At 40.4% G+C, this 24,209-nt stretch overlaps 1 protein-coding gene across 2 annotated transcripts in view; it reads right to left on the bottom strand.

Annotated features, from left to right (window-relative positions):
* The window catches only part of glt1d1 (glycosyltransferase 1 domain containing 1), a 50,083-nt gene that overhangs the window by 19,641 nt on the left and 6,233 nt on the right, over positions 1 to 24,209 (bottom strand). For both annotated transcript variants that reach the window (XM_079896801.1, XM_079896802.1), the window contains exons 5-6: positions 21,007 to 21,043; positions 20,821 to 20,877 (exon numbers count right to left, since the gene is read on the bottom strand). In XM_079896801.1, the coding sequence (XP_079752927.1) occupies positions 20,821 to 20,877; positions 21,007 to 21,043 (94 nt within the window). The remainder of the gene's footprint in view (positions 1 to 20,820; positions 20,878 to 21,006; positions 21,044 to 24,209) is intronic.

Genomic DNA, 24,209 nt, shown 5'->3' with positions numbered 1-24,209 from the left:
AATTCATATGAATAATTTTCCACTAGCTGCGTTTCCATTACAGATTTGCACAAAACTTTTGCGATATTTTCTAAATGTCGATAAAAAACTATTGCAAAATTACGATGTTTCCATTAACCGATGTTATGCAACTGAAACGTAATGGGTTTTTTTTACATTCCAACAATTCCAACAATTATGGCAACGTATGTTGGTAGGTTTATGTATATCCCAGTCACCGCACTAGCCATTATTTTTAATTGAATGAGACATAGGCATGTTATCCAAGCATTAATGGCAAGGAAAGGCCTTTATACTTGGGATCAGCCATGTATGAGGTGTTTCTGGGTGTTTCTCCCTCATATCTGCTTTCAGGTCTTGATTGTAGCATTTCTTAGTGGTTAAGAATTCAGTATTCCCCTAATTCTTTTGTCTTTTATGAGTTTAATATGAGTCTCGTCTTCTGTCCAAACATACCGCGCCATCTATGTCAGGTGATCTGTAAATGGACGAAAACTGTTTCCACTGCAGTTTTGCGAAATATTCCTTTTTCGAACTGCCTGAAAAACCACCTCATGCGAGCGTAATTTTTTTTTTTTTTTGCGATATATGGGAGTTTTTGCGAAATTGACGTGTTTCCATTGGGCGTATTTTCAATTCGCACAATCTGAAAGGTAATGGAAACGCGGCTACTGTTAGTGTTATGGTTCTGTGTATTTTCTGTCATTGTTTTATGTGTTTTCAGTTTTCTTGGTCAGGTCATGTCCTTTGTTAGATGTATTTTCTTTGTTTTATTTAGTTGTTTTCCAGGCTATTTTGTATTGTAAAGCTACTTTGCATTTTTACTTATTTTGTAATAAATCAACTTTTCTTCGTGTCTGCCAGTGTTACAGTTAGTGTCTTATAACCAGTATGGGGAAAGTTACTTTTAAAAAGTACAATATTGTACAATAATTGTCTTACAATATTGCGTAACTCCCTAAAAAAAGGAAATAATTGCATTTTTTGGTTACTTTTTATGGAAAGTAATGCACTACATTAATTTTTTGTTACTTTTTCTGACCTGGGTTGGGCTTGTTTTGGCAATTGTAAAGGCCATTTCACACCTTAAGTGAAATGAATAAGTCTCAGTCTGAAGGACATCCAAATGCACACCATAACATTAGAGAGCGCAGCTCCAAAAAAAAAAATTCTTCTTCTGACTGGGAGTCTATGGCAGCCCATAGAACCGCTTGTGGGAAAGTTATGAAATTTGGCACACTGATAGAGGACAGTCTGAACTATCAGCATAGCAAATTTGGTGTCTTAAAACCAATCCCTCTAGCACCACCAACTGTCCTAAGTTGCACTCATGTTTATGCCCTGTTTATGTTTTTCCCAATTCCTTAGCGCAAGACGATTCGATTGCACCACATGACATTTCCTACGCATGTTGTTTTTCATCAAAAAAACTACTTTTCGAACTCCTCCTAGGCCGTTGCTCCGATTTTCACGAAAATTTAACCAGATCATCTCCAGACCATGCCGACAAAAAGTTATGGAATTCAAGTTGATTCGTCTAACCGTTTTCGATAAATCCAAAAACAAATTTTACGTAGCGCTTGCAAAAACAGACGTAGGGCTGTATCTCCGCAACGCTTTATCAGATTCAGACCAAACTTGGTACATGTCATCACAAGCATGACCTGAAGCTACATGCTGCGTTCCACCTACTGGTCCGGAGATATGAAAAATGGATATTTTTGCTTATAACTTCTGAACAGTTTGTCCAAAAATCATAAAATTGGTCTCGTTAGATTCAGGGCAATATGCCGAGTCGACTGATATCCAATTTTACCATATCGGCCATTTTGACTGTCGCCATTTTGAATTTTGTGCAAAAATGTTGTATTTTAAGAACGCATGAACGGATTGTTACGAAACTTGGTATGGGTCATCAGCACGATGCCCTGAAAGAGCGTGAGAAGTTTAGAACCAGCGCCACCTAGTGGTCAAAAGTTATAACAAAATTTCCAAAAAGGCTAATAACTTTTGAATAAATCTGGCTATTGAAATGCCACTGGTCTTAATATATTCCTTGGGTCAAGCCGAGAACATAGATACCAAGTTTTCCTTATTTGGCCGAACTTCATGTCCGCCATCTTGATTTTCATTCAAAACCTACTGTAAGAGATAGCCCAGTGGTCAGGGAGAATAATTTGAACAAGCGGGCAGAGGTTCAGTGGATCTCCAAACGGTGGTTTATTATAATGAGAGAAAAAAAAAAAAAATTACATTGAAAGGTACAAACAAGACAAAACAAAAACTGCAACAATGTGCAAAAAGGCTACACCAAATAATTCGGTCCAATTCGCAACAGCATCACACCTCCAGCCTTAAACAGACCAAGACTGCCTGATAGTCTCTACAGTTCCCTATTTATAAGGGCTAACTCCACCCTCAGCCTGTTCCAAATGAACAAGCAGGGAATACACATACAACACATTATACACCAAAAAATAAAAATAATAAAACACTAAACATATTCACAAATAACACTGTGTAAACCCATGGGTACTTAACCACCAACACACTTAACCAAAAAAAAAAAGGAAATGAGAAGATAAAAATTGTTTACCAGATATTCCCCCACCCCCATACAAAATTACCAATGGTTCAGTCCAATTAGGCAATGCTAATGCTACAAAAACATGTTTGAATCAAACGGACTGTTTGATGGTGCAGCATGGGATGAGACCAGTAGGCCAACAGCCAAAACAAAGTTTTGGGGGTAATTCTTTCAAGAAATAAAAGGTAATTCTGATTGCAATTATACCTGGTTGTGAAGTTATTAAAGAAAATTAATCATTGAGTTAAACAGAAAACAAAATGTATATCAGATTCATTTCAAATGGGGGAAACACATTACAACATCATTCTGATCTTAAAAGATGGTAAATGCCGGCATAATCAGATAGTGATGTGTGCATGTGTATCAAGTCCATGTAATTCATGTCCTGTCACCAAGCTTAACTTGTGACATTTTCCCCCCCTTCTCCAGACACCTCGTGAGGTGTCCGTGAAAGATAGTCCGCAGTACAGTTTTGGGTGCCTGATCTATAAAGGACTTCAAAATCAAATGGTTGAATAGCTAAAAACCACCTTGTAATCCTAGAATTAGTGTCTCTCATTTGCCCCAACCAGGACAGGGCCCGATGATCAGTTTCCAGTCTAAATTTTCGGCCCAGCAAATAATAACGTAGGGAGTCCAGGGCCCATTTAATAGCCAAACACTCCTTCTCTACCGTAGAGTACCTAGACTCACGGGGAAGGAGCTTCCTACTAATATAAGCCACCGGTCTTAATTGTCCTGACTGCCCCTGTAACAAAACGGCTCCAATGCCGTGCTCAGAAGCATCGGTTTGCACAGTAAACTCCTGTTCAAAATCGGGACTCTGCAGTATTGGCTCCTTGCATAGAGTGTCTTTTAAGCCCTGAAAAGCAAGTTCACATTCATCAGTCCACACCACCTTGTTTGGTTTGTCCTTTTTGGTGAGACTGGTCAGTGCAGCAGCTTGTGCAGAAAAGTTTGGTATAAACCGTCTATACCATCCACTGAGTCCAAGGAAGGACCGCACTTGTTTCTTCGTCTGTGGTCTTCCAGCAGACTTAATAGCCTCAATTTTGCTGACTTGAGGCCGAATCATTCCATGACCCAGAACGAATCCCAGATATTGTGTTTCTTGCTTGGCCAAAAAGCACTTGTCAGGGCGAAGGGTGAGTCCTGCACTTTTAATCCTCCCTAGAACATCTTTCAGATAAAGCAGATGTTCTTCCCATGACTTGCTATAGACGACAAAGTCATCTAGATAAGCCGCTCCATATCCCTCTGTACCTCGTAGGAGCTGATCCATCATTCGTTGAAAGGTGGATGGTGCCCCATGGATGCCAAAAGGCAATACCCGGAAATGGAAGTGCCCAAATGGTGTTCGGAAGGCTGTCACTTCCTGACTCTCTGGGGTCAACGGAACCTGCCAATAGCCTTTACACAGGTCTAGGGTGCTGATGTACTTAGCTCGTCCCAGTCGTTCTACAAGATCATCTACCCTGGGCATGGGATAGGAGTCAAATTTACTGACGCTGTTTACCTTCCGAAAGTCCAAGCAGAAACGAAGGCTGCCATCCTTCTTGGGCACCAAGATGACTGGACTACTCCACTCACTGGCAGATGGCTCTATGACCCCCAGATTCTGCATGGATTCTAACTCCTCTTTAAAGGCAGGCAAGAGTCGTTCTGGTATTCTGTAAACAGGTTGGCGAATGGGTTTAGCATTGTGCAGGGTAATGTGGTGTGATACCATTTTGGTCAGACCAGGTGTCTCTTTGAATAGACCCGGTGGTATCAGGTCCAGTAATTGCTTTTTCCCATGTTCGGACAGTTGGCACAAATCTAGTTGAGCAGATTGGCGAGGAAGAGGGAAGTATTGTTCCTCTACCTCCTCTTCGTCCTCCACTGCTCGAATGAACAAGGTTTTCTCTGGGCTTGATTCACTGGTGCTAGTTGGAGAAACAGAGGATAGAGGTCGCACATGCCATCTTTTTAGTAGATTAACATGAAATGTCTGCAATGGCTTACTTCTCGATGGAATGTAAACTTCATAGGTGACTGGGCCTACCTTCCGTTGGACCCGGTAAGGGCCCTGCCACTTGGCCAGTAGCTTGTTTTCTGAAGTAGGCAGAAGTAACAATACCTCATCTCCTTCTTCAAAGCTGCGGGTTCTGGCTGTTTGATCATACCATTCCTTTTGACGTGCTTGGTTCTGAAGAAGGTTTTTTCGAGCCATAGCTGTAGTTTTCTCCAACTGTTCTCTCATCTTTAGGACATAAGAAATAATGTTTATTTGACCTGGCTTTGCTGATGCTTCCCAGGACTCTCTTAAAACATCAAGAGGACCTCTGACTGGGTGAGCATAGAGGAGTTCAAAGGGAGAGAATCCTGTTGATGCTTGGGGTACCTCCCGATACGCAAACAACAGGTATGGCAACCACTTGTCCCAATCTTTTCCAGTCTCTGAAACAAACTTTTTCAGCATATTTTTTAGAGTTTTGTTGAACCTTTCAACCAAGCCATCTGTCTGAGGATGTTAAGGGGTAGTTCTTACTCTCTTAATTCCTAAGAGTTGATAAACCTGGTGCAGGGTGCGACTCATGAAATTTGGTCCTTGATCTGTTAGGACCTCCTTAGGTATGCCTACTTGAGTGAAGAATCTGAGAAGTGCAGTTGCTACCTGCTTAGCAGTGACTTCTCTGAGAGGATAAGCCTCGGGATACCTAGTGGCATAGTCACAGATAACAAGAATGAACCTGTTCCCTGACTGGCTCCTTTCTAGTGGACCTATCACATCTACTCCAATACGCTCAAAAGGCATATCAATGACAGGTAATGGGTGCAGCGGTGCATAGGGAGGTTTATAACTAGTTGTGAGCTGACACTCGGGGCACGACTTACAGTACTCTTTCACTTCAGTATACATCTTAGGCCAGTAAAACCTCTTAGAAACTCTCATAAGGGTCTTCATGAAACCTAAATGACCAGACCAGGGAATCGTATGTCCGAGCTCAAGCACCTCCTTCCTGTATGCTTTAGGTACAACCAACTGAGTTCCTTCCTCCCTACTCTTCCTATAGAGAAGGCCCGCCTTGAGAACATATGTTTCTCCCAGGCCATGCAAGAGACAACCCTTTTCAGCTTGCTTAAAGAACTCCACCAGAGAGGGGTCTTCCTTTTGTAACTTAGCTAAGTTGTTGGGTATAGTTACATCAGACTCGGTTAGTTCAGGTTCCCCTAAATCTAGATCAACATGGTCAGCGTTGTCAATAAGTCCCTTCACCTCCTCCCTACGCCTCGCTAACCTCTCTTCATCAGTGGGCTTAAGCTCTGCCTCTATGTCAGCAGTTGAAAAAGGCATCTCATTCAAAGCATTAATCTCTGTCTCCTGCCTTTTATGCTGGGTTTGGGCCCTTGTAACTACCCCACACCAAGTGCTGCTCTGCACTAGATCTGACAAAATAGGGACATCAGTACCCAACAAAATGGGGAAGGGGAGTTTGGTGGCTACCCCCCCACCCATCAGATAAGGCTGGTTGTGTATTTCAATATATACATCTGCTGTGGGTAACTCTGTTCTATCTCCATGTACACAGACAATGGAGACAGTTTCCTCCTCATTCCACATATCTCTAGGGATGTACTGAGACTGTACCAACGTACGGGAGCAACCTGTGTCTATTAGGGCAGTGAGTGGTTTACCATTAAGCAAGACGGTTATAGTGGGCTCTGGGTTGTGGGCATGGGTGGGGGAATGATTAGGACGGGGCACCCAACAAAGACTGGTGGTTTTGGGCTTTTTCAAGGGGCAAAAAGGGCTAGTATGACCACGTTCTCCACAATTAAAACACACAACATCGGTCCTGTCAGAATGTTGTCCTCCTTGTGGGGCCTTAGCAGTATAAGTCTTATTGTGGATGGGCTTCAGGATCTTGGCTGAACTAGTGGTATAAGAGTTTAAACCAGCCCCAGTTCCTTCAGACTTACCCCTGCCAGGATGTATCATGCCTGCATATCGATAGTTGCCAGGGCCTTTTCGTGCTGCAATGTAGGCCTCCACATGTGTAGCAGCTTCTTTAGCAGTGAAGGGATTCTTTTCTTTGACCCAAGTCCTTATTTCCGGGTAGAGCACTCGCAAGTATTGCTCTAACACCAAAGTCTCCATAATGTCCTCCTTGTCGCAGCTGTCAAACTCTACCCATTTGCAGAACAGATCCTTGAGGCGTACATAAAGTTCTCTGGGAGTTTCCTCTACTGGAGTCTCACGCCCTCGGAATCTCAGTCTATAGGTTTCAGAGTTGATTTCATATTTTGACAAGATTGCCTGTTTGACCGCATTATAATCCTGCGTCAATATTGGATCCATAGAGACAAAAGCACTCCGTGCTTTACCAGTCAACAGCGGGATAAGGCGTATAGCCCAGTCCTCCTTTGGCCATTTTACGACTTCTGCGAGTCGTTCAAAGGTTGTGAGGTAATGCTCAATGTCGTCGTTGTCTTCCAGCCTTGTCATACGTAGCTCTTGGTCCATTACTCGAGCTGATTTACCCGAAGTAGACACACCAGCCCTGGTGTGTTCAAAGTCAAGCTGTATCTGGCTGACCTGATGCTGGAGGACCTTGTATTGTTGTTCCCGACGGGCCGTTTCTCTCTCTTGCCTGTCATCACGATCTCGCTGATATTCCATAAAGCTCTGGAACATCTTGGAAAGACTGGTGATGGCTGCTTCTCCTCCAGATGAAGTAACTTCAGCAGCAGACGAACCTCCACTTGCACCTTGTCCCAGATCTTGCTCATACTCGAAAAAGTATGAGTTTTTGGAACAAAAATACTCCTTCCGGTTTGTCACAAGTTTCGGAAAGTTTTTTTCGAGTATGGCTCTGTCTTACGTAAGATAGAGCGGAATTTCCTTATATGGGTCCTAAGGGCACTTCTCCGCGGCCGCGCGCGCACTCGCAGACCAGAGAAAGAAGAGAGCGAAAGCAGTACGTTACCTCAAAGTGCTATGCTCGGCTTTTAGGGAAGTCAATGTCACCAAAGAAGTGGGTTTTTGGTTGGCAGGGCAAGACAACTCTGCACAGATTCCCAAAGAACCCGGCGTTAAGGGAATAGTGGATGGAGTTTGTTTTTTCGAAGCATCAACGGAGGTTGTGCACGACTCTTTGTTCCCTGCATTTCGACGATGATTGTTTTATAAACAAAGCACGACGGATTTGCAGATCGTCTAATGCTTAAGGATCGAGCAGTCACAATGATAAAGGTTCGCTGTCGCAATGCGGTGAGTAAACTACTTCAAATGTCTCTCTGTGTTGTTGTTAGATCGGTTAGCACAGCTATAGCACACCGCCCACACGGCCCGCCCCCAGCCGCTCGTTTTTTTCCGGAAAGACTCGGTACATCCAATCTTTCACTTATAAATATAATAAAACTAAAGACGTTTTGGAGATATGAAGGATGCAATGCAATTACCAGTCAACAGCGGGATAAGGCGTATAGCCCAGTCCTCCTTTGGCCATTTTACGACTTCTGCGAGTCGTTCAAAGGTTGTGAGGTAATGCTCAATGTCGTCGTTGTCTTCCAGCCTTGTCATACGTAGCTCTTGGTCCATTACTCGAGCTGATTTACCCGAAGTAGACACACCAGCCCTGGTGTGTTCAAAGTCAAGCTGTATCTGGCTGACCTGATGCTGGAGGACCTTGTATTGTTGTTCCCGACGGGCCGTTTCTCTCTCTTGCCTGTCATCACGATCTCGCTGATATTCCATAAAGCTCTGGAACATCTTGGAAAGACTGGTGATGGCTGCTTCTCCTCCAGATGAAGTAACTTCAGCAGCAGACGAACCTCCACTTGCACCTTGTCCCAGATCTTGCTCATTGCCCTCCTCAGGCTGACCCCTCAGCTTTGGGGGCATCTCAATGAGCAAAAATAATCCAGCTTGTTTATGACCAGGGTTATCCCACTTCTGACACCAACTGTAAGAGATAGCCCAGTGGTCAGGGAGAATAATTTGAACAAGCGGGCAGAGGTTCAGTGGATCTCCAAACGGTGGTTTATTATAATGAGAGAAAAAAAAAAAAAAATTACATTGAAAGGTACAAACAAGACAAAACAAAAACTGCAACAATGTGCAAAAAGGCTACACCAAATAATTCGGTCCAATTCGCAACAGCATCACACCTCCAGCCTTAAACAGACCAAGACTGCCTGATAGTCTCTACAGTTCCCTATTTATAAGGGCTAACTCCACCCTCAGCCTGTTCCAAATGAACAAGCAGGGAATACACATACAACACATTATACACCAAAAAATAAAAATAATAAAACACTAAACATATTCAAAAATAACACTGTGTAAACCCATGGGTACTTAACCACCAACACACTAAACCAAAAAAAAAAAGGAAATGAGAAGATAAAAATTGTTTACCAGATATTCCCCCACCCCCATACAAAATTACCAATGGTTCAGTCCAATTAGGCAATGCTAATGCTACAAAAACATGTTTGAATCAAACGGACTGTTTGATGGTGCAGCATGGGATGAGACCAGTAGGCCAACAGCCAAAACAAAGTTTTGGGGGTAATTCTTTCAAGAAATAAAAGGTAATTCTGATTGCAATTATACCTGGTTGTGAAGTTATTAAAGAAAATTAATCATTGAGTTAAACAGAAAACAAAATGTATATCAGATTCATTTCAAATGGGGGAAACACATTACAACATCATTCTGATCTTAAAAGATGGTAAATGCCGGCATAATCAGATAGTGATGTGTGCATGTGTATCAAGTCCATGTAATTCATGTCCTGTCACCAAGCTTAACTTGTGACACCTACTTTTTCGAACTACTCCTAGACCGTTTGTCCGATTTTCACCAAAATCGAATCGTATCATCTCCAGACTGTGCCGACTAAAAGTTATGGATTTAGTGTCGATAGACAAAACCGTTTTTGTATAGCGCAGCGGCAAATTTGAGGCATGATGCCAAAAGGACTATTCAGGCTTTATCTCTGCAATGCCTTGACATATTGACACCAAACTTTGTATGTGTCATTGTCACTTCACTCTGACCACATCACATCAGTTTTGTAACTACGCCACCTATTGGTCGAAAGCGATAATCAATTAAATCATATTTTTAATTACTGTTTATATGATTTTTCAGCCATTGCGCCTAAAATCCTCTTTAAATGTCTTTAATTGCTCATTGTTGCAGTTGGTCTGACACTTTCAGCCATGTCTTGTCGTCTTATTCTGCTTGGCCCCGATAATTGCTGCTTGCAGCTATATTTGCTTATTGATATGGCTGAATTGGATCAAGGTCAGCAGCAAAGACATTGTTTAATAAAATGAGAATAAATACATAAAGTATATTTGTATTAAAGGGGGGGTGAATTGCTGTTTCATGCATACTGAGTTTTTTACACTGTTAAAGAGTTGGATTCCCATGCTAAACATGGACAAAGTTTCAAAAGTTAAGTTGTACGTTTGAAGGAGTATTTTTGTTCCAAAAATACTCCTTCCGGTTTGTCACAAGTTTCGGAAAGTTTTTTTCGAGTATGGCTCTGTCTTACGTAAGATAGAGCGGAATTTCCTTATATGGGTCCTAAGGGCACTTCTCCGCGGCCGCGCGCGCACTCGCAGACCAGAGAAAGAAGAGAGCGAAAGCAGTACGTTACCTCAAAGTGCTATGCTCGGCTTTTAGGGAAGTCAATGTCACCAAAGAAGTGGGTTTTTGGTTGGCAGGGCAAGACAACTCTGCACAGATTCCCAAAGAACCCGGCGTTAAGGGAATAGTGGATGGAGTTTGTTTTTTCGAAGCATCAACGGAGGTTGTGCACGACTCTTTGTTCCCTGCATTTCGACGATGATTGTTTTATAAACAAAGCACGACGGATTTGCAGATCGTCTAATGCTTAAGGATCGAGCAGTCACAATGATAAAGGTTCGCTGTCGCAATGCGGTGAGTAAACTACTTCAAATGTCTCTCTGTGTTGTTGTTAGATCGGTTAGCACAGCTATAGCACACCGCCCACACGGCCCGCCCCCAGCCGCTCGTTTTTTTCCGGAAAGACTCGGTACATCCAATCTTTCACTTATAAATATAATAAAACTAAAGACGTTTTGGAGATATGAAGGATGCAATACTACTCTATAGGTACTCAAGATTAACAGGAGATTGAGTGAAAATGAGCATTTCACCCCCCCCTTTAACCTATTTAATTATTGAAGGTTTGTGCAATATTCTGAGTTTGCATTTTAGTTTTTATTAATTTTAAGGAATACTGAATTTGTTTTTGTGCAAGTGAGATGAGTAAATGTATGCTCACATTTAGTCTAGAACTACAATAACCACTGTTTACACAGCACACACAACGCCTCTGTATGCAGTCACAATTTTCTCAACACGGGGACAGGAGAGGTTTCAGTCAATGAATGGGAAAACAAAGGAACTTACGTTACTTATTTGAAAGAGTAACTCAGACATTTTGTTGTAAATTTAAAAGTAAAGCGTTACTTTACTAGTCACTTAGAAAAAATTAATCTGATTACGTAACTCACGTTACTTCTTTCTGAGCACAGCTTATAACTGATTACATGGTATAAAAGTTGGTACATTTATTTAAGTTTGAATAGGAGGCAATGAGTTTAATTTAGAACAAACATTTTTTGTAAAGTCTGCAATGCGGCACTTTGTAGCACTGTAGAGCTGTTCCATTAAACATCTCTTATTCATAAAGACCTGCACAAGAAGACAGTGAGAAAAAAAACTTCACAATGCCTGAATATATTTTAGCTTTTAGCTGTGGGTTTAATATCACTCTTGGAACAGTTACTCAAGACAAAGACGCACTTAAAGTAATCTTAGTTTTCCAACATGAAAGTGCACTTGATATATCATGGGTATATCATGAACAGAGGACCTATACTAAAGATTAGGTCAGTTAATATGCGTCATGATGGGCAAAGCATTTTCAAAAATTTAAATCCAAAACTAAACTAACGGATTTAAATCCATCAAAAAATAAATAAAAAAGAGGGTTCATCAAAGGTTCATCAAAACAAACACACATACACAAAAACAAGCCAAAAAAAAACTACGAGAATTCTGCTACATTATAAATGCAACATCATAAATTAAGATTATCTGAAGTAAATCTGCAGTTATTCTCAGGTTGGATAGTGCTTGATTACAACACAATCTCATGTCATCTGAGAGTTCGGCACAGCTCACTCGTACTGTAATTCTGATCAGACATATGAGGGGCAGATGAGTGAGAAGAATATACTTTTTTGGGGGGTGTGGGGGGGGGGGGGGGTACTCTGCGATTATAGTTTTCTTCTTTGAAGTGCATTCATTTATCTGCAAGAGGCACCGACATGCTTTATTATGAACCTAAAAGTGTATGCATGTCAACCTGAAACAGGGTACTGTCACTGCAACAGTATTTGAATGTGAACAGATGATCAAACAGATACAGCTGAAGATAAATGTGATGTCTGATTTCAAAGGCTCAGTTGCACTGGGGTGCAGTCTAAATGTTTACCTAAAGAAAGTAATGGCATGTCTAATAATCATGCTAAAAGTAGTTCAGCAGAGATTAGCCTTCACTGCCAGAGACTGCAAATACTTCACTCCACCATGTGGCTGCAGGGAAAATAGGCTTTACTACATTGTAGAAACTCTGAACACACAAGGATATGAAATATTTATGGGACTTGCATTGGTGTAGATGGCAAATTCAAATGAACTAGTAATGACACACTGATTAAAAACTAAATATAAAGCTGTCAGGCTTATTATTTCCTCTGACTTACTTACATTTACATTTAAATTTAATCATTTAGCAGACGCTTTTATCCAAAGCGACTTACAAATGAGGAGAGCAATAGAAGCATTCAAACGAAAAATAGGACAACAATATGCAAGTGCTGACCCCTCCCAGTTTAGTCTAATGCAGCGTGATTTTGTTTTTTAAATAGATATAGAATAGAAGAGAAAAGAAAAGAAAAGAAAGTGTTCGTATTAATGTTCGTAATCAGGCGTTGCCGAAAAAGATGTCTTGATCTTTGATGAAATATGATCTTCAGTAGTTTCTTTAGTTCTTGAAAATCGCTACTGACTCACTAGCTTGTGTTATTAGATATATGATATGGATATATATATATATATATATATATATATATATATATATATATATATATATATATATATATATATATATATATATAATAATAAAATAATAGATTTTTTTTTGTTTTACCTAAAATGTTATTTTAACTCTTATCTCTTCTAGTTTACTTTAAATAGCCCTATATGGTATAATACATGGATTTTAAAAAAGTAAAAATATTTAATTTGTCCCTTAGTATGTGGTCATAAAAATATTGAATATATTCATTATATCAATTTCTATGTATTTACTGTTAACTACCTATATAAAATTTTTGACACTGCATATGACAGCTATAATTTTACACAGAAACATGTCTGATGTCTAAAACATTTCCAGGCACCTTGCGTGCTGTGAATTTGCAAACTCATTCCCACAGTAACTTTAACTTTGAAGTAAGTCCACGAATGCCTTTGATCGTGCACTCTAATCTAGTGTTAGAGGATTTGTGCACGAGAGTGGTTTACGACGGATTACAGCCATCCTTAAACAAGAAAGCAGGGGGAGTATGTCCTCCACTTCCACCACCGCCATCCATATCACTCCTGTCCAATTTCTTTTGACTCGTGATGGATGGATGGACTGATATATTGAAGGCCTGTCTATCTATTCTTTTATCATTCGTCTGCCTTCAAGCAGTGGCTGAATCGTAGACAAGCTTGCCAATTTTCTGCCGTCTTCTCCATAGGATCAGTTAAGATCTGCTCTGACAACTTGAGAGGGAAATATAATTACTGTAGGATGAATTACACCTCAAAGGTTTAAAAAATAAAGACAACCCTTAGTGGGCTTTCCCATTTGTGTGAGTGCAGTAGTAGACAAGTGTCTTTTCTACAGCTTTAGATCTAAGCGTTCACATGAAAGAAAGAGAGGAGGATATAAACAAACAGGCCTGTCACTGAAGGCGGGGGGGGGGGGGGGGGGGAACTAAAGGCAAATAAAGGCAAAAGCAGCACATCTCTCCAAAGGGAGGAGACAATTCTTCTTCACGTTCTACATAAACTGATTTGGACACACCAATAGTTGTGCTCAACATGTTTTACCCAGTACCTGTCTTCCTCATCCCCTTACCTTTCTTTCCTGGGTTTTCCCTTTTTTTTCTAGCCTGCCTTTGATCATAAGGTGCGACTTTAACATGAATGTTGGTGTGAAATGTTTTTAGTGGGGGATTTATACCACAAAGAAACACATGGGTGTATTTCTCCCTCTAAAAAAGCCATCGTTAAAAATGATCAGCCTTAAAACGGTACAACACATTTTAAGCATTTGTGAATGCTGGGTTAACAAACTAAAGTGTGAGGTTAATAACAATGATTGTAAACAGGCATGTACTGGCCATTGGGAGAACTGGGACTTTCCCGGTGGGCCGGTTGAGTAGTGGACTGATCGGTGAAGCAAATGTGTGACAAACCCCAATAAACAGTGCATCCGCCAGCTGCGAGCGAAAGCAGATCGAACGTGCGCTGCACTTCTGCCACTCTATCAAGTTATAAACAGTGCAAGTCGCTTGATCAATTCAGATTTGACTCAGAATTTTGTGTTATACAGTTGTGTGGTGAATCTTACTGAAAACAGTCACGACAATGTAAACCACATGACGAGGAAATTGTCAATCCTGCACCCTTATTATAATTTACCTACAAACACTGTAGAAATATGGTGTTTTGGCAAAAAAAAGTATTTATTAAAAATACATTTGCTGTTAGTACTTACATTAAATATTGTGGAATATAAATAACTTTCATAGAGTTTGCTTTCGAAGTTTTTTATTACAAATTCCATAGTTTATTATAATTTATTTTAGAAACCATTTCTATCATAATTCAGGGCATGGTTTTACCTGTGACTACCATGATCTTACAAATAGTTTAACTTTTTAAATCATTCTAATGCATTTTAATTGAAGTAAAATGTTAATTCAATTAAAGCTTGATGAAATATAAATATCAGTCTTCCATAAATTAGGTATCATCTCTTTACCAATGTTGTTGTTAAAGGATAGTTCACCCTAAAATATCATTATTTACTCACCCTAACCTGTATGACTTTCTTTCTGTGGAACATAAAAGAAGACCATTTGAGAAATAATTTTTTTCATTTTTTTTTTATTTTTTTTCATTCTTTTGTGTTGGGCTGGATTTGTCCAGGGCCGAATTTTAGCCCCAGTCCAGCCCTGATTGTAAATCTGTGGAAATGTCACCAAGTTTCCCTCAGATATGGAGACAAAGCACAACATGAATGTCTAAAGCACATGCATATTTAATGAGGTGAGCATCTAGGCAGTTTACAATTGGTTGTCTATTGCTAAACAATCTGCCGTAACACTTTTGCATCACAATTTACAGGTCATCTCCCAAAAGCATTGTTGGAGAACGGCTTCATAACCTAGAGTTAAAAGCAGTGCTAGCGGCATTTCAAAATCACATGTGTGCAGTTGTGCTCAACCCAGTTTATAAATAAGACACTTGTGAGATGCACAATCTCTAGTTGTAGACATGAGCGATTCTAAACTGATTTGAGAATGGAATCAGAAGCATTTTTTTAAAGCAGTATGTAGCAACTTTTGACTAATGGCATAAGTCTAACCTAATGGTTAAAGTCTAGTTCACATTGCACCTTGTTCCGGCCAAGAACGATCCACTTAAAAAGAAGTCTTACATTTTTTTTTAAACCAACTAATCAAAGTTAATTTTGTTTTTACATGCAGTATATGGGAAAAATAATTAAGACAAATATGCAAACGATTATTCTTTTTTTTTTTTATAAGTGGCCGGAATAAGGTTTGCTGTGCTTGTTTGCAGGGCTGCACAATTTGGACAACATTTTTATTACATATCTACATGATTATATACTGTATCTACATGATTATAAAATAGTAATGTTTAGGGCCCTAATGGAATTTATTTATTTCTTCTTCTCTGAAATTAATCACATATTTGAGGGCCTAAACATACTGGAAAACTCATGAAACTTTGCACACGTGTCAGAACTGGTGACAATTTACATCTGATATGAACATCAGAATTAAGTGTGGCAAAATGGCATGGTAGTAGCCTGACTACGTGAGACTTCGTACTTCCGCTCAATTTCAGTTCGCTTCTGTACTCAGTCTGAGATAGCGACCTATCTTCCCGTTTTCCTCCGGCCTCAAAACAGCCGGCAAATCAACGAACAGAGGGCGGGCTGAGAGCCGTGACGTAGACGCTGATTGTACCGTGGATGCCTAGATTTACTTCACATAATCTGCAAAAGTCGCTCACAGCCATGTTTACTCCGGTATTTCGCTCGATGGTTTTGTTTTCGCATCATACATGTGTTTACAGTGGAAGTTAGATGTGGCTGAGCATGCGCATAACACACGCCATAACCAAACGTTATGTGATTGGCTTACGGGTAACCAATGATTTTAAACTATAGACAAGCGGCCCCCTCAACTTTGACCGGCCCCCTCAAACACTGTAGTTCTAGCTAAGGCCTGGAAGAGTTTGGTTCGAGTTGTTGACATGTCAAGATGAGGCGGTTTTCTGTGCTGTGAATGAATGCAAATCCACTTTGCACACGCTTCCAAATGATGAGTATGCGGGTTCAAACTGATAGGGTAAAACTGATGCCATGGTTGCAGTTTGTTTCACTGTGTATACAAGTGCTAAGGAAGCCTGCTGAGCTGAAACTCAGATCTGGTAACACACTATAAACGGTCGACCAATCACAACAGACTGGGCAATTTGACCAATCAGAGAAGAGTAGGCTCTCAGAAAAGAGGGGTTTAGAGAGACTGAATCCTTAATCAAACCGTTTCAGACAGTGTGAGAAAAGAGGTGATGTTCAACATATATTATGAGAAAATTAAGGGTGTACTCACACTAGCCAGTTTGAACCGTGCCCGAGTGCGTTTGACCACCAAAGCGCGGTTCGTTTGACTAGTGTGAGTGCTCCGAACCGTGCCCGGGCGCGGCTCGATTAGCCGGCCCTGGCCCGCTTGGAAGAGGTGGGCCAGAGCACGGTTCAGTTGGACTCGGGCGCGGTTCGCATGCAGTGTGAGCGCTAACCGTGCTAGAGCACGGAACAGGACGCGCGACGTCACGGTTTTGCGACGCTCCAAAACCAACATTGGCGGGGAAAGGGTCGCTTTGGTCTACGGCAGAGGTGCAATGCGAAACCTCCTCATACGAGCAGCACGATTACGTGAAAATGTTCGTGCCACAAAGGCGATAGATCTGTTTAACAACAGGCTGTGAGAGGGCTGTGGACCACCGTGGACCAAACGACTCAAAATTATCCACAAAGTAAACAGAGCGATGGACTCCATTGTGTTCAGTGAGAGCGCCGCTCTTTCTGTTTATCCCGAAACCGTTGCACCATAATGACGTAAGCGTGCTCCGGCACGAATGCTGAAACCCTATGTGAGTGCAGGCCAGAGGGGGAGTGGGGAGGGGGGACAATCGTACTCGGGCCCGGTTCATGGCAACCATGCCTAGTGTGAGTACACCCTAAAAGTCTTTATTTTTTCTTGGATGCATGTAAATCTACTGTAGGAGATCTCCAAAACAAAATTAAGAACCTTTAACATAGCATAATAGGGGAACTTAAACTATTTCAAATTAATTGTCACAGAAAAAAATGTGATTTGCTGCCTATTATGGCAGAAAACACAGAGACACATGAAGAGCTCAATGACAGTCAAAAGTTCCAGTGAATTATGTTTTCCCTGTACTGTCAACCTCTCCAGCAATACTTACACCTCCAGACAGCACAAAGCCTCAGAGAAGAATAAAAGAAACAAAACTTCACTCTTGCCACTCACATCTCTGAGAGCACTAAATCATCCCTGCATCAGGACCTCATTTCCCATGAGCCCCTGCAGGCGTGACTCTCATCATCACCCAGTGCTATGAGGGGGTCTATACTGCACAATCCCAGAGGACCACCCAGATCTTCTGTTATGTGAAAACCTGCTCCACCTAAAAAACTCCTTCACAACTATAGACCTCCAACCTAGGTGTGATCCAGAGATGACATCTCCGCAATCCCATCATCCACTCAACGTGGTAGGAGGTCAGAGCACCTGCTTTGATGGAGCTGCTGAGGCTTGTGTCGACTGATCTCAGAGCAGTGGCACCAGCCCCAGGGGTCTCCACAAACAAGCATGGGCTTATGTATAGATCAATCTTCAATGCGGAGCAGCAGGCGCACTGGAGCAGATTACTCCAACACGCCAGCGCATGAGCTCATGGGAATGGATTCGATATTCTGGGCCTTGAATTTAGCTTTTTATAGAGTAAAGCAGAATGTTCATAGGAATTGGGTCTTTCATTAGTGATGGGCCGATATACAGCAGCCCCAAAAGTATTTGGACACTTATAAATCTGAATGTCACTGCATTACATACAAATGTTAAATCAAATGGCATGCGAACAAATGACACTGCATCTTTTCTGAGAACTAACTGGCTTGACAACCATTTTCTTTTTTTGTGAAATATTTTGCTTGAAAAGCATGTTTTAGTTCTACTTTCTATTAAATAAACAAAATGCCATTTGGTTTGATTTGATATGATTTTGTTATATACACTACCATTCAAAAGTTTGAGTTGAGCTGTTTGATTTTGAGCAAAGATAAAATGGTTTTGAGGCAACTGTTTGATTTTGCCAGAAGAGTCAGTGGTTCACTGAATGTGGTTTGAAAATTTGGTTTTGTGTTTAAGGTTTAGCAATTCAGAAAAACTAAGCAGCACAACTGTTTTCAACATTGATAATAATAATAATATTTTTTTCTTGAGCAGCAAATCAGCATATTAGAATGATTTCTGAAGGATCATGTGACACTGAAGATTTTCAGTTACGATGCTGAAAATTCAGCTTTGACATCACAGGAATAACAATCACGCGAACATATTAAAAGAGAAAAAACATTTTAAATAACTAATGTGATAAATAAGATGAATGTCTCACAATACTACTGTTTTTACTATATTTTTATCAAATCAATGCAGCCTTAAAGAAAATAAGGTACTTCTTTAAAAACATTAAAAAAAATCTTACCAAACTTTTGAAAAGTAGTGTATCTGCAAGAATAATCGACAAAATTGTGATTTGCCACTTAAAATGAGTAGTTCTCTTCAGAATAAAAATGTCCTGATAATTTCCTGGATTTCCTTAAGAAAAATCCTGGAGTGTTTTCCACAAAAACATTAATTTCTTTTCGACTGAAGAAAGACATAAACATCTTGGATGACATTGGGGTGAGTAAATTATCAGGAAATTTTTATTCTGATGTGAACTACTCCTTTAAAGGGTTAGTTCACCCAAAAAATGTAAATTCTGTCATCAGTTACTCACTCTCATGTTGTTCCAAATCCATAAGACATTCGTTTATCTTCGGAACACAAATGAAGATATTTTTAATGAAAGTTCAACTCCACTGAAACTCTGACACTTCAAAATGTTCATAAAAAGATTGTAAAATAAATCCATACGAATCAAGAGGTTTAATCCAAGTCTTCACCCTTCGCAGGGAGTTTGATTGACAGGCGATCTGACCAATAATAATCCGCCGGATCCGTCATTTTGTCCGACAAGTACAGTAGATTAACGTCGGTGGATTTAAACTCGAAAAACTGTGTTTACTGATGTCTTTCCATGGTTGAAAAAACATTCCTTCTGATGTTCATTCATGTTTATTTCATGCTATAAATTAACTAGAAGGAAGAGATGATCAGTTCATGAGCAGCTTTAACTGAGGTGCTACAGCGATCTGTCACGACACATTAAAGAGCCACAAAACGGTATTTATTGTTTAAATTTCTTTTTAAAACAATACCAAAAGTTGAGACTTGAGACTGTCCTGTCTGTCAGCGCCCTCTCTGCTCCACAATGTATTTTTCCCTGCGTGAGAACATTGTGTGGCCTGAGAGCAGCATGGCTTGTTGGACATAGCAACAGTAACTAAAGGGGGCGGGGTCTTTACGAACGGTCATTTGCAGAATTTTTATTTTTGGGTGTCCTATCCCTTTTAGATACATGTAAATTTCTATAAAAACAACAAACTTTTCTATCATCGAATGAAATGTGAATAAAGTGATTGTGACTAAAAACAAGTTTCCACTTCCATTCATAAGAAAATTCCAAGTAAAGGAAAATTATTGATTAAAAGCTTTAAGGAGCTGTATGTATGAATTTTCATGTATAACTCACTTTTTTTATTGCCAATGTGTCAACAGCTTGTAATGAAAATAAATAAAAAAAACAAGACCTTCCCCAACTTCCTAGGTTGTCTATAACAGCCTTTATACTAGTATATAGTATATTATATAATAGTAGCATAATTTTAATTACCTCATTTCTAGTCATGAGACCGGTGAACTGCAGAGCTGATGTAAGCATATCACATCGCTATGATCATATGCGCTATGATCACATCGATTTCTTAACTGCTTTTTTCTCACCGCTGTCATTTTTGTTGTGTTAATTTTGCTATTGAAAGGAAAGCATGCAGCACATATTTACATATTCATCTAAACGCCGCTCTCAGCAGTGTGGGTAGTGTCGGGATATTTGTAAACAGTATATCACTGTAAAATTATTTCCAACTTTGTTTTTATTTCCAAGAAAAGAACAAAAAAAAAAAAAAAAATCACAAAAACAGACAAACGATGTAAGTGGCATCAAAAGTACAAATACATATTTGTTATTTCTCTAAAATTGTCTTTCTTTCCTTTACTCTGTTGCATCATCTCAAAATAATTATGCATGTTATACATGTATAGACTCACTGACACGCACAACCTCTTCGCTCCTGGCAGGCACTCAGGTTGTCTCTAATCAAGGTTGAGTGCTCTTGAGCCTGTTTGAGTTTAAGAGTGTTGAGGCCTGAACACCACATGTATATTTAATGGGGCAACGTCTGTTTCTTATCAAAATTATCACAGAGTATTTGAGAGGGATGATGATGAATGCACATGTCAAGGCATTAATCATACAGGGTCTGAAAATTCATCTAATGCTGTTCTATCTATACGTCTATCGTATAATTAATGATGTAGGCTATTAAGTGGAGAGGAGAATTGTGAAGGTGTTGCACCTGTGCTGTGTAAGAAGTCGCTCCAGCAGAAATTTAATGCCACTTTGGTCTCGATCCCTGGAAACATATGCAGACGTTTTAAAAATGATATACATTTCAAAAATGTTCAGAGGCATTAAAAAATTATTTTGGCCCACAACTTTAATGTAATGCCATCAGAAAACATTCAGTACTAATAAACTCTACCTTGAGGCTGCACACGGATCTTCTTGTTCTCACATCCCTGGAAAAAAATGGTCAAGAAAGAAATGTTAGCCCCCTACTGGACATTACTATTAGTGTAACCTTTTGACAAGTTTATTTCTGACTTCTCCACTGGTTTATAATTATTGGAAAATAAATAAATAAATAAAAGAAAAAATAAATAAATAAAATAATTCTCTATAAAATCTCTATCAAGTATAAAGATTTAGAGATAAGCATAACGAGAAGAAAAAAAAAAAAATTACATTTATAAATATTACTAATTACTACAATTTTTACTTTAGTAAGATATTACTAATTTATAATTTTTTTTTCTTCACAATTTTTCCTGATATGATAAGGTTTGGTGACCCTGGATGCCCTGCAGATGAAAATAAAACTAAATGTCAACCATTACAATTTATTTTTTATGATAATAGAGATATCCATGTTCAAAGTTCATGCCCAAATCATGTCCTTGGCTATTATAATAGCAGAAAATATCTGCTGGAAAAATCTCTGTGCAGTGGGGCGAATCCCTGATTTGCCTAAATCAATACCAGTGGATGGGGGGGAAAAATGATATAACAGCAGGAAGGTAATAAAAGAATAATATGTAAATGGATGGTTGAGATAAAGTGGATAATTTCTCACAGACGGAGGGGAAATTGGCTGGATGTTATCAGTCCTGGGAGAGGGAGACCCCTGGTGTGTGTGTGTGTGTGTGTGTGTGTGTGTGTGTGTGTGACAGAGACATCCTGTTTGCCTTGACTTCAAAATGTGTGTCTGGGGTTTCATTTGAGGATAAAACATGATGGAAATAGTGATTTTAATGCTGTGCTATTATAGGATGCAAGGCAGGATATTGCATTTGTAGGCGTTAAATCCTCCCGCTGTATTTATAGCATCAGTTAGCGCAGTAGTTGTCTTTCTTATTTTTTCCCCTCCTCTAGAAGCCCATTAGAAATGAACACTAGCAAGTTTTTGAAAGAGGTCTCTTATGCTCACCAAGCCTGCATTTATTTGGTCAAAAATACAGCAAAACCAGTAATATTGTGAAATATTAGTACAATTTAAAATAACTATTTTCTATTTAATACATTTTAAAATGTAATTTATTCCTGTGATGTCAAAGCTGAATTTCCAGCATCATAACTCCAGTCTTCAGTGACTCATGATCCTTCAGAAAACATTCTAATATGCTGATTTGCTGCTCAATAATAATTTATTATCAATGCAGGGCTCGAAATTAACTTTTTTACTTGGTAGCACTGGTGCTCCCAACTTCAAAAAGTTAGGAGCAACAACAAAAATTTAGGAGCACCCACCAAAAATTAAGGACCCAGAGAGTATATTCAACTAAACAGTATTGTTATTTCTATGTTATAAATATTCTTATCATCACAGAAGAACTTGAATTGGAACTAGAATTAAAGATTATAGTTTGGATATAAACACTGACGTCTACAAATTATTTAAAAAGTTAAAATAAAAAACATCCTCACCATCAGCATTGGCATGTTCCACCTCTTTAGGTGACGGCTTACAAAAGAAATCTGTCAGTGTTCGTTTCATCTTCTCCCTTATTACAGCCTTTTAAATTTCATGCGGTAGTCAGCTCCCTGTCACATGACAACGGAGCGCAGTGAAAGGTAGTGATAGTGATTGACAGCTAATATTAACTGATCTAAAATCTGCTTTAAAGTTAAGAACATAAGGATGAAGTTTGATTGGTTATGTAACGTTGGATAGAATGGTGGTCCGGCCACCGTGTATCAGTGCACATAAGGTACACACTGTGCAGAAATGTGCAAACGTTTTGTAGAGAAATGAAAATAGGTCGCACCACAACCATTATTTGCACTCGCACAAATGCTCCCAGATATATGTTTAGGTCGCACAGATTAAATTTCAGGAGCATATGCGACCAAAATGGTCGCAATTTCGAGCCTTGCAATGATGAAAACGTCTTGGCTCCGTATGTTACCCTTGTTCCCTTTCAGTCGGTCAACATTCTACGTTACGTCGACTTGCTGACGTAATTGGGATCGCCTTGAGAGACCAATCTACTTCGAGAGTATTAAAATGAGCCAATGCACATTGGCATGCGATAATTGCATCAGCTGCTCTGCTTGCATCGCGAGCATATAACGAGTAGCAGGTGCGTTGCATATTTGTTTTACGCTGAGGAGGCGAGACGCGTTCCGCCGTACAGCAATGGTCAGGGGACGAAGGTTACATATGTAACCGAGACGCTCCCTTTCAGTCGGTCATGTTCAACGTTATGTCGACGTGCTGACGTAATTGGGATCCCTATGGAAAACGCCACAGTTGCTGCCACATGCAGTGCCCTACGCAAACTCAGATCCCCAACTGCTGGGGCGGAAGACCTGCGTGGAGGGAGTTCAAATAACCCACACAGTGGAACTCTTGGTTTACACTGGGAAAGCGTGCCTTTTCAGAGGAGAGGGACGCTGCGGAAGCCACATCCTGCCCAAAGGGAGGTAACGTGGAGAATCCACAAATGGACTGGTTGGTTAGGGGCAGTACAACATATGGAATGTCACTGGGGTGGCTCCAGCCTGAGAAGGGGGAGGGAGAGTGATGGCAGAGCAGACTCTGCCAAGGGAAAGACACAGGCTCACTGCAGGGAGCTGATCGTGGAAGAATACCCCAATGGGATCGCCGCAGGGATCACAACATATGGAACCCAGCCTAGCACAGGTTCCACAATCATAAGAGTGCAGGGCCCGACGCTCCGCCACGTTTGACTGCCAAGGGGTGCAGAGGAACTCTACAGGGTTCGCTTGTGGGAACAAAGAGCAAAAAGCGCATGTATCCGCCCCATGTGGAGGGGAGTGGCGGAGCAAGTTGACACTTGAGCGGGAACTTCGGTGTTACTGGCTGGTTGAAGCGAGCACACGGGAAGAAGCCGGCTCAACACGTAGCCTATAAAAACTAGTGAACGTATTAGGTGTTGCCCAGCCCGCAGCTCTAAAGATATCTGTCAGCGTCGTGTGCCAGCGCCCAGGAAGAAGCGACACTCCTAGTGGAGTGGGCTCTCAACCTGAGCGGGCAGGGTAAGCCAAGGTGAAGGCATCCACTATCCAGTAGGCCATTCTCTGCTTGGAGACAGCCTTTCCCTTCTGCTGGCCTCCGTAACAGACGAAGAGCTGGTCTGCCTCCTCCGAGGGCAGCGCTTGCAG

The sequence above is a fragment of the Squalius cephalus genome (genome assembly GCF_949319135.1).
Source record: "Squalius cephalus genome assembly, chromosome: 16".
In the NCBI taxonomy this organism is placed as follows: domain Eukaryota; kingdom Metazoa; phylum Chordata; class Actinopteri; order Cypriniformes; family Leuciscidae; genus Squalius; species Squalius cephalus.
Note: the sequence above shows the minus strand (reverse complement) of the source record. Positions and strands in the feature narration are given on the sequence as shown.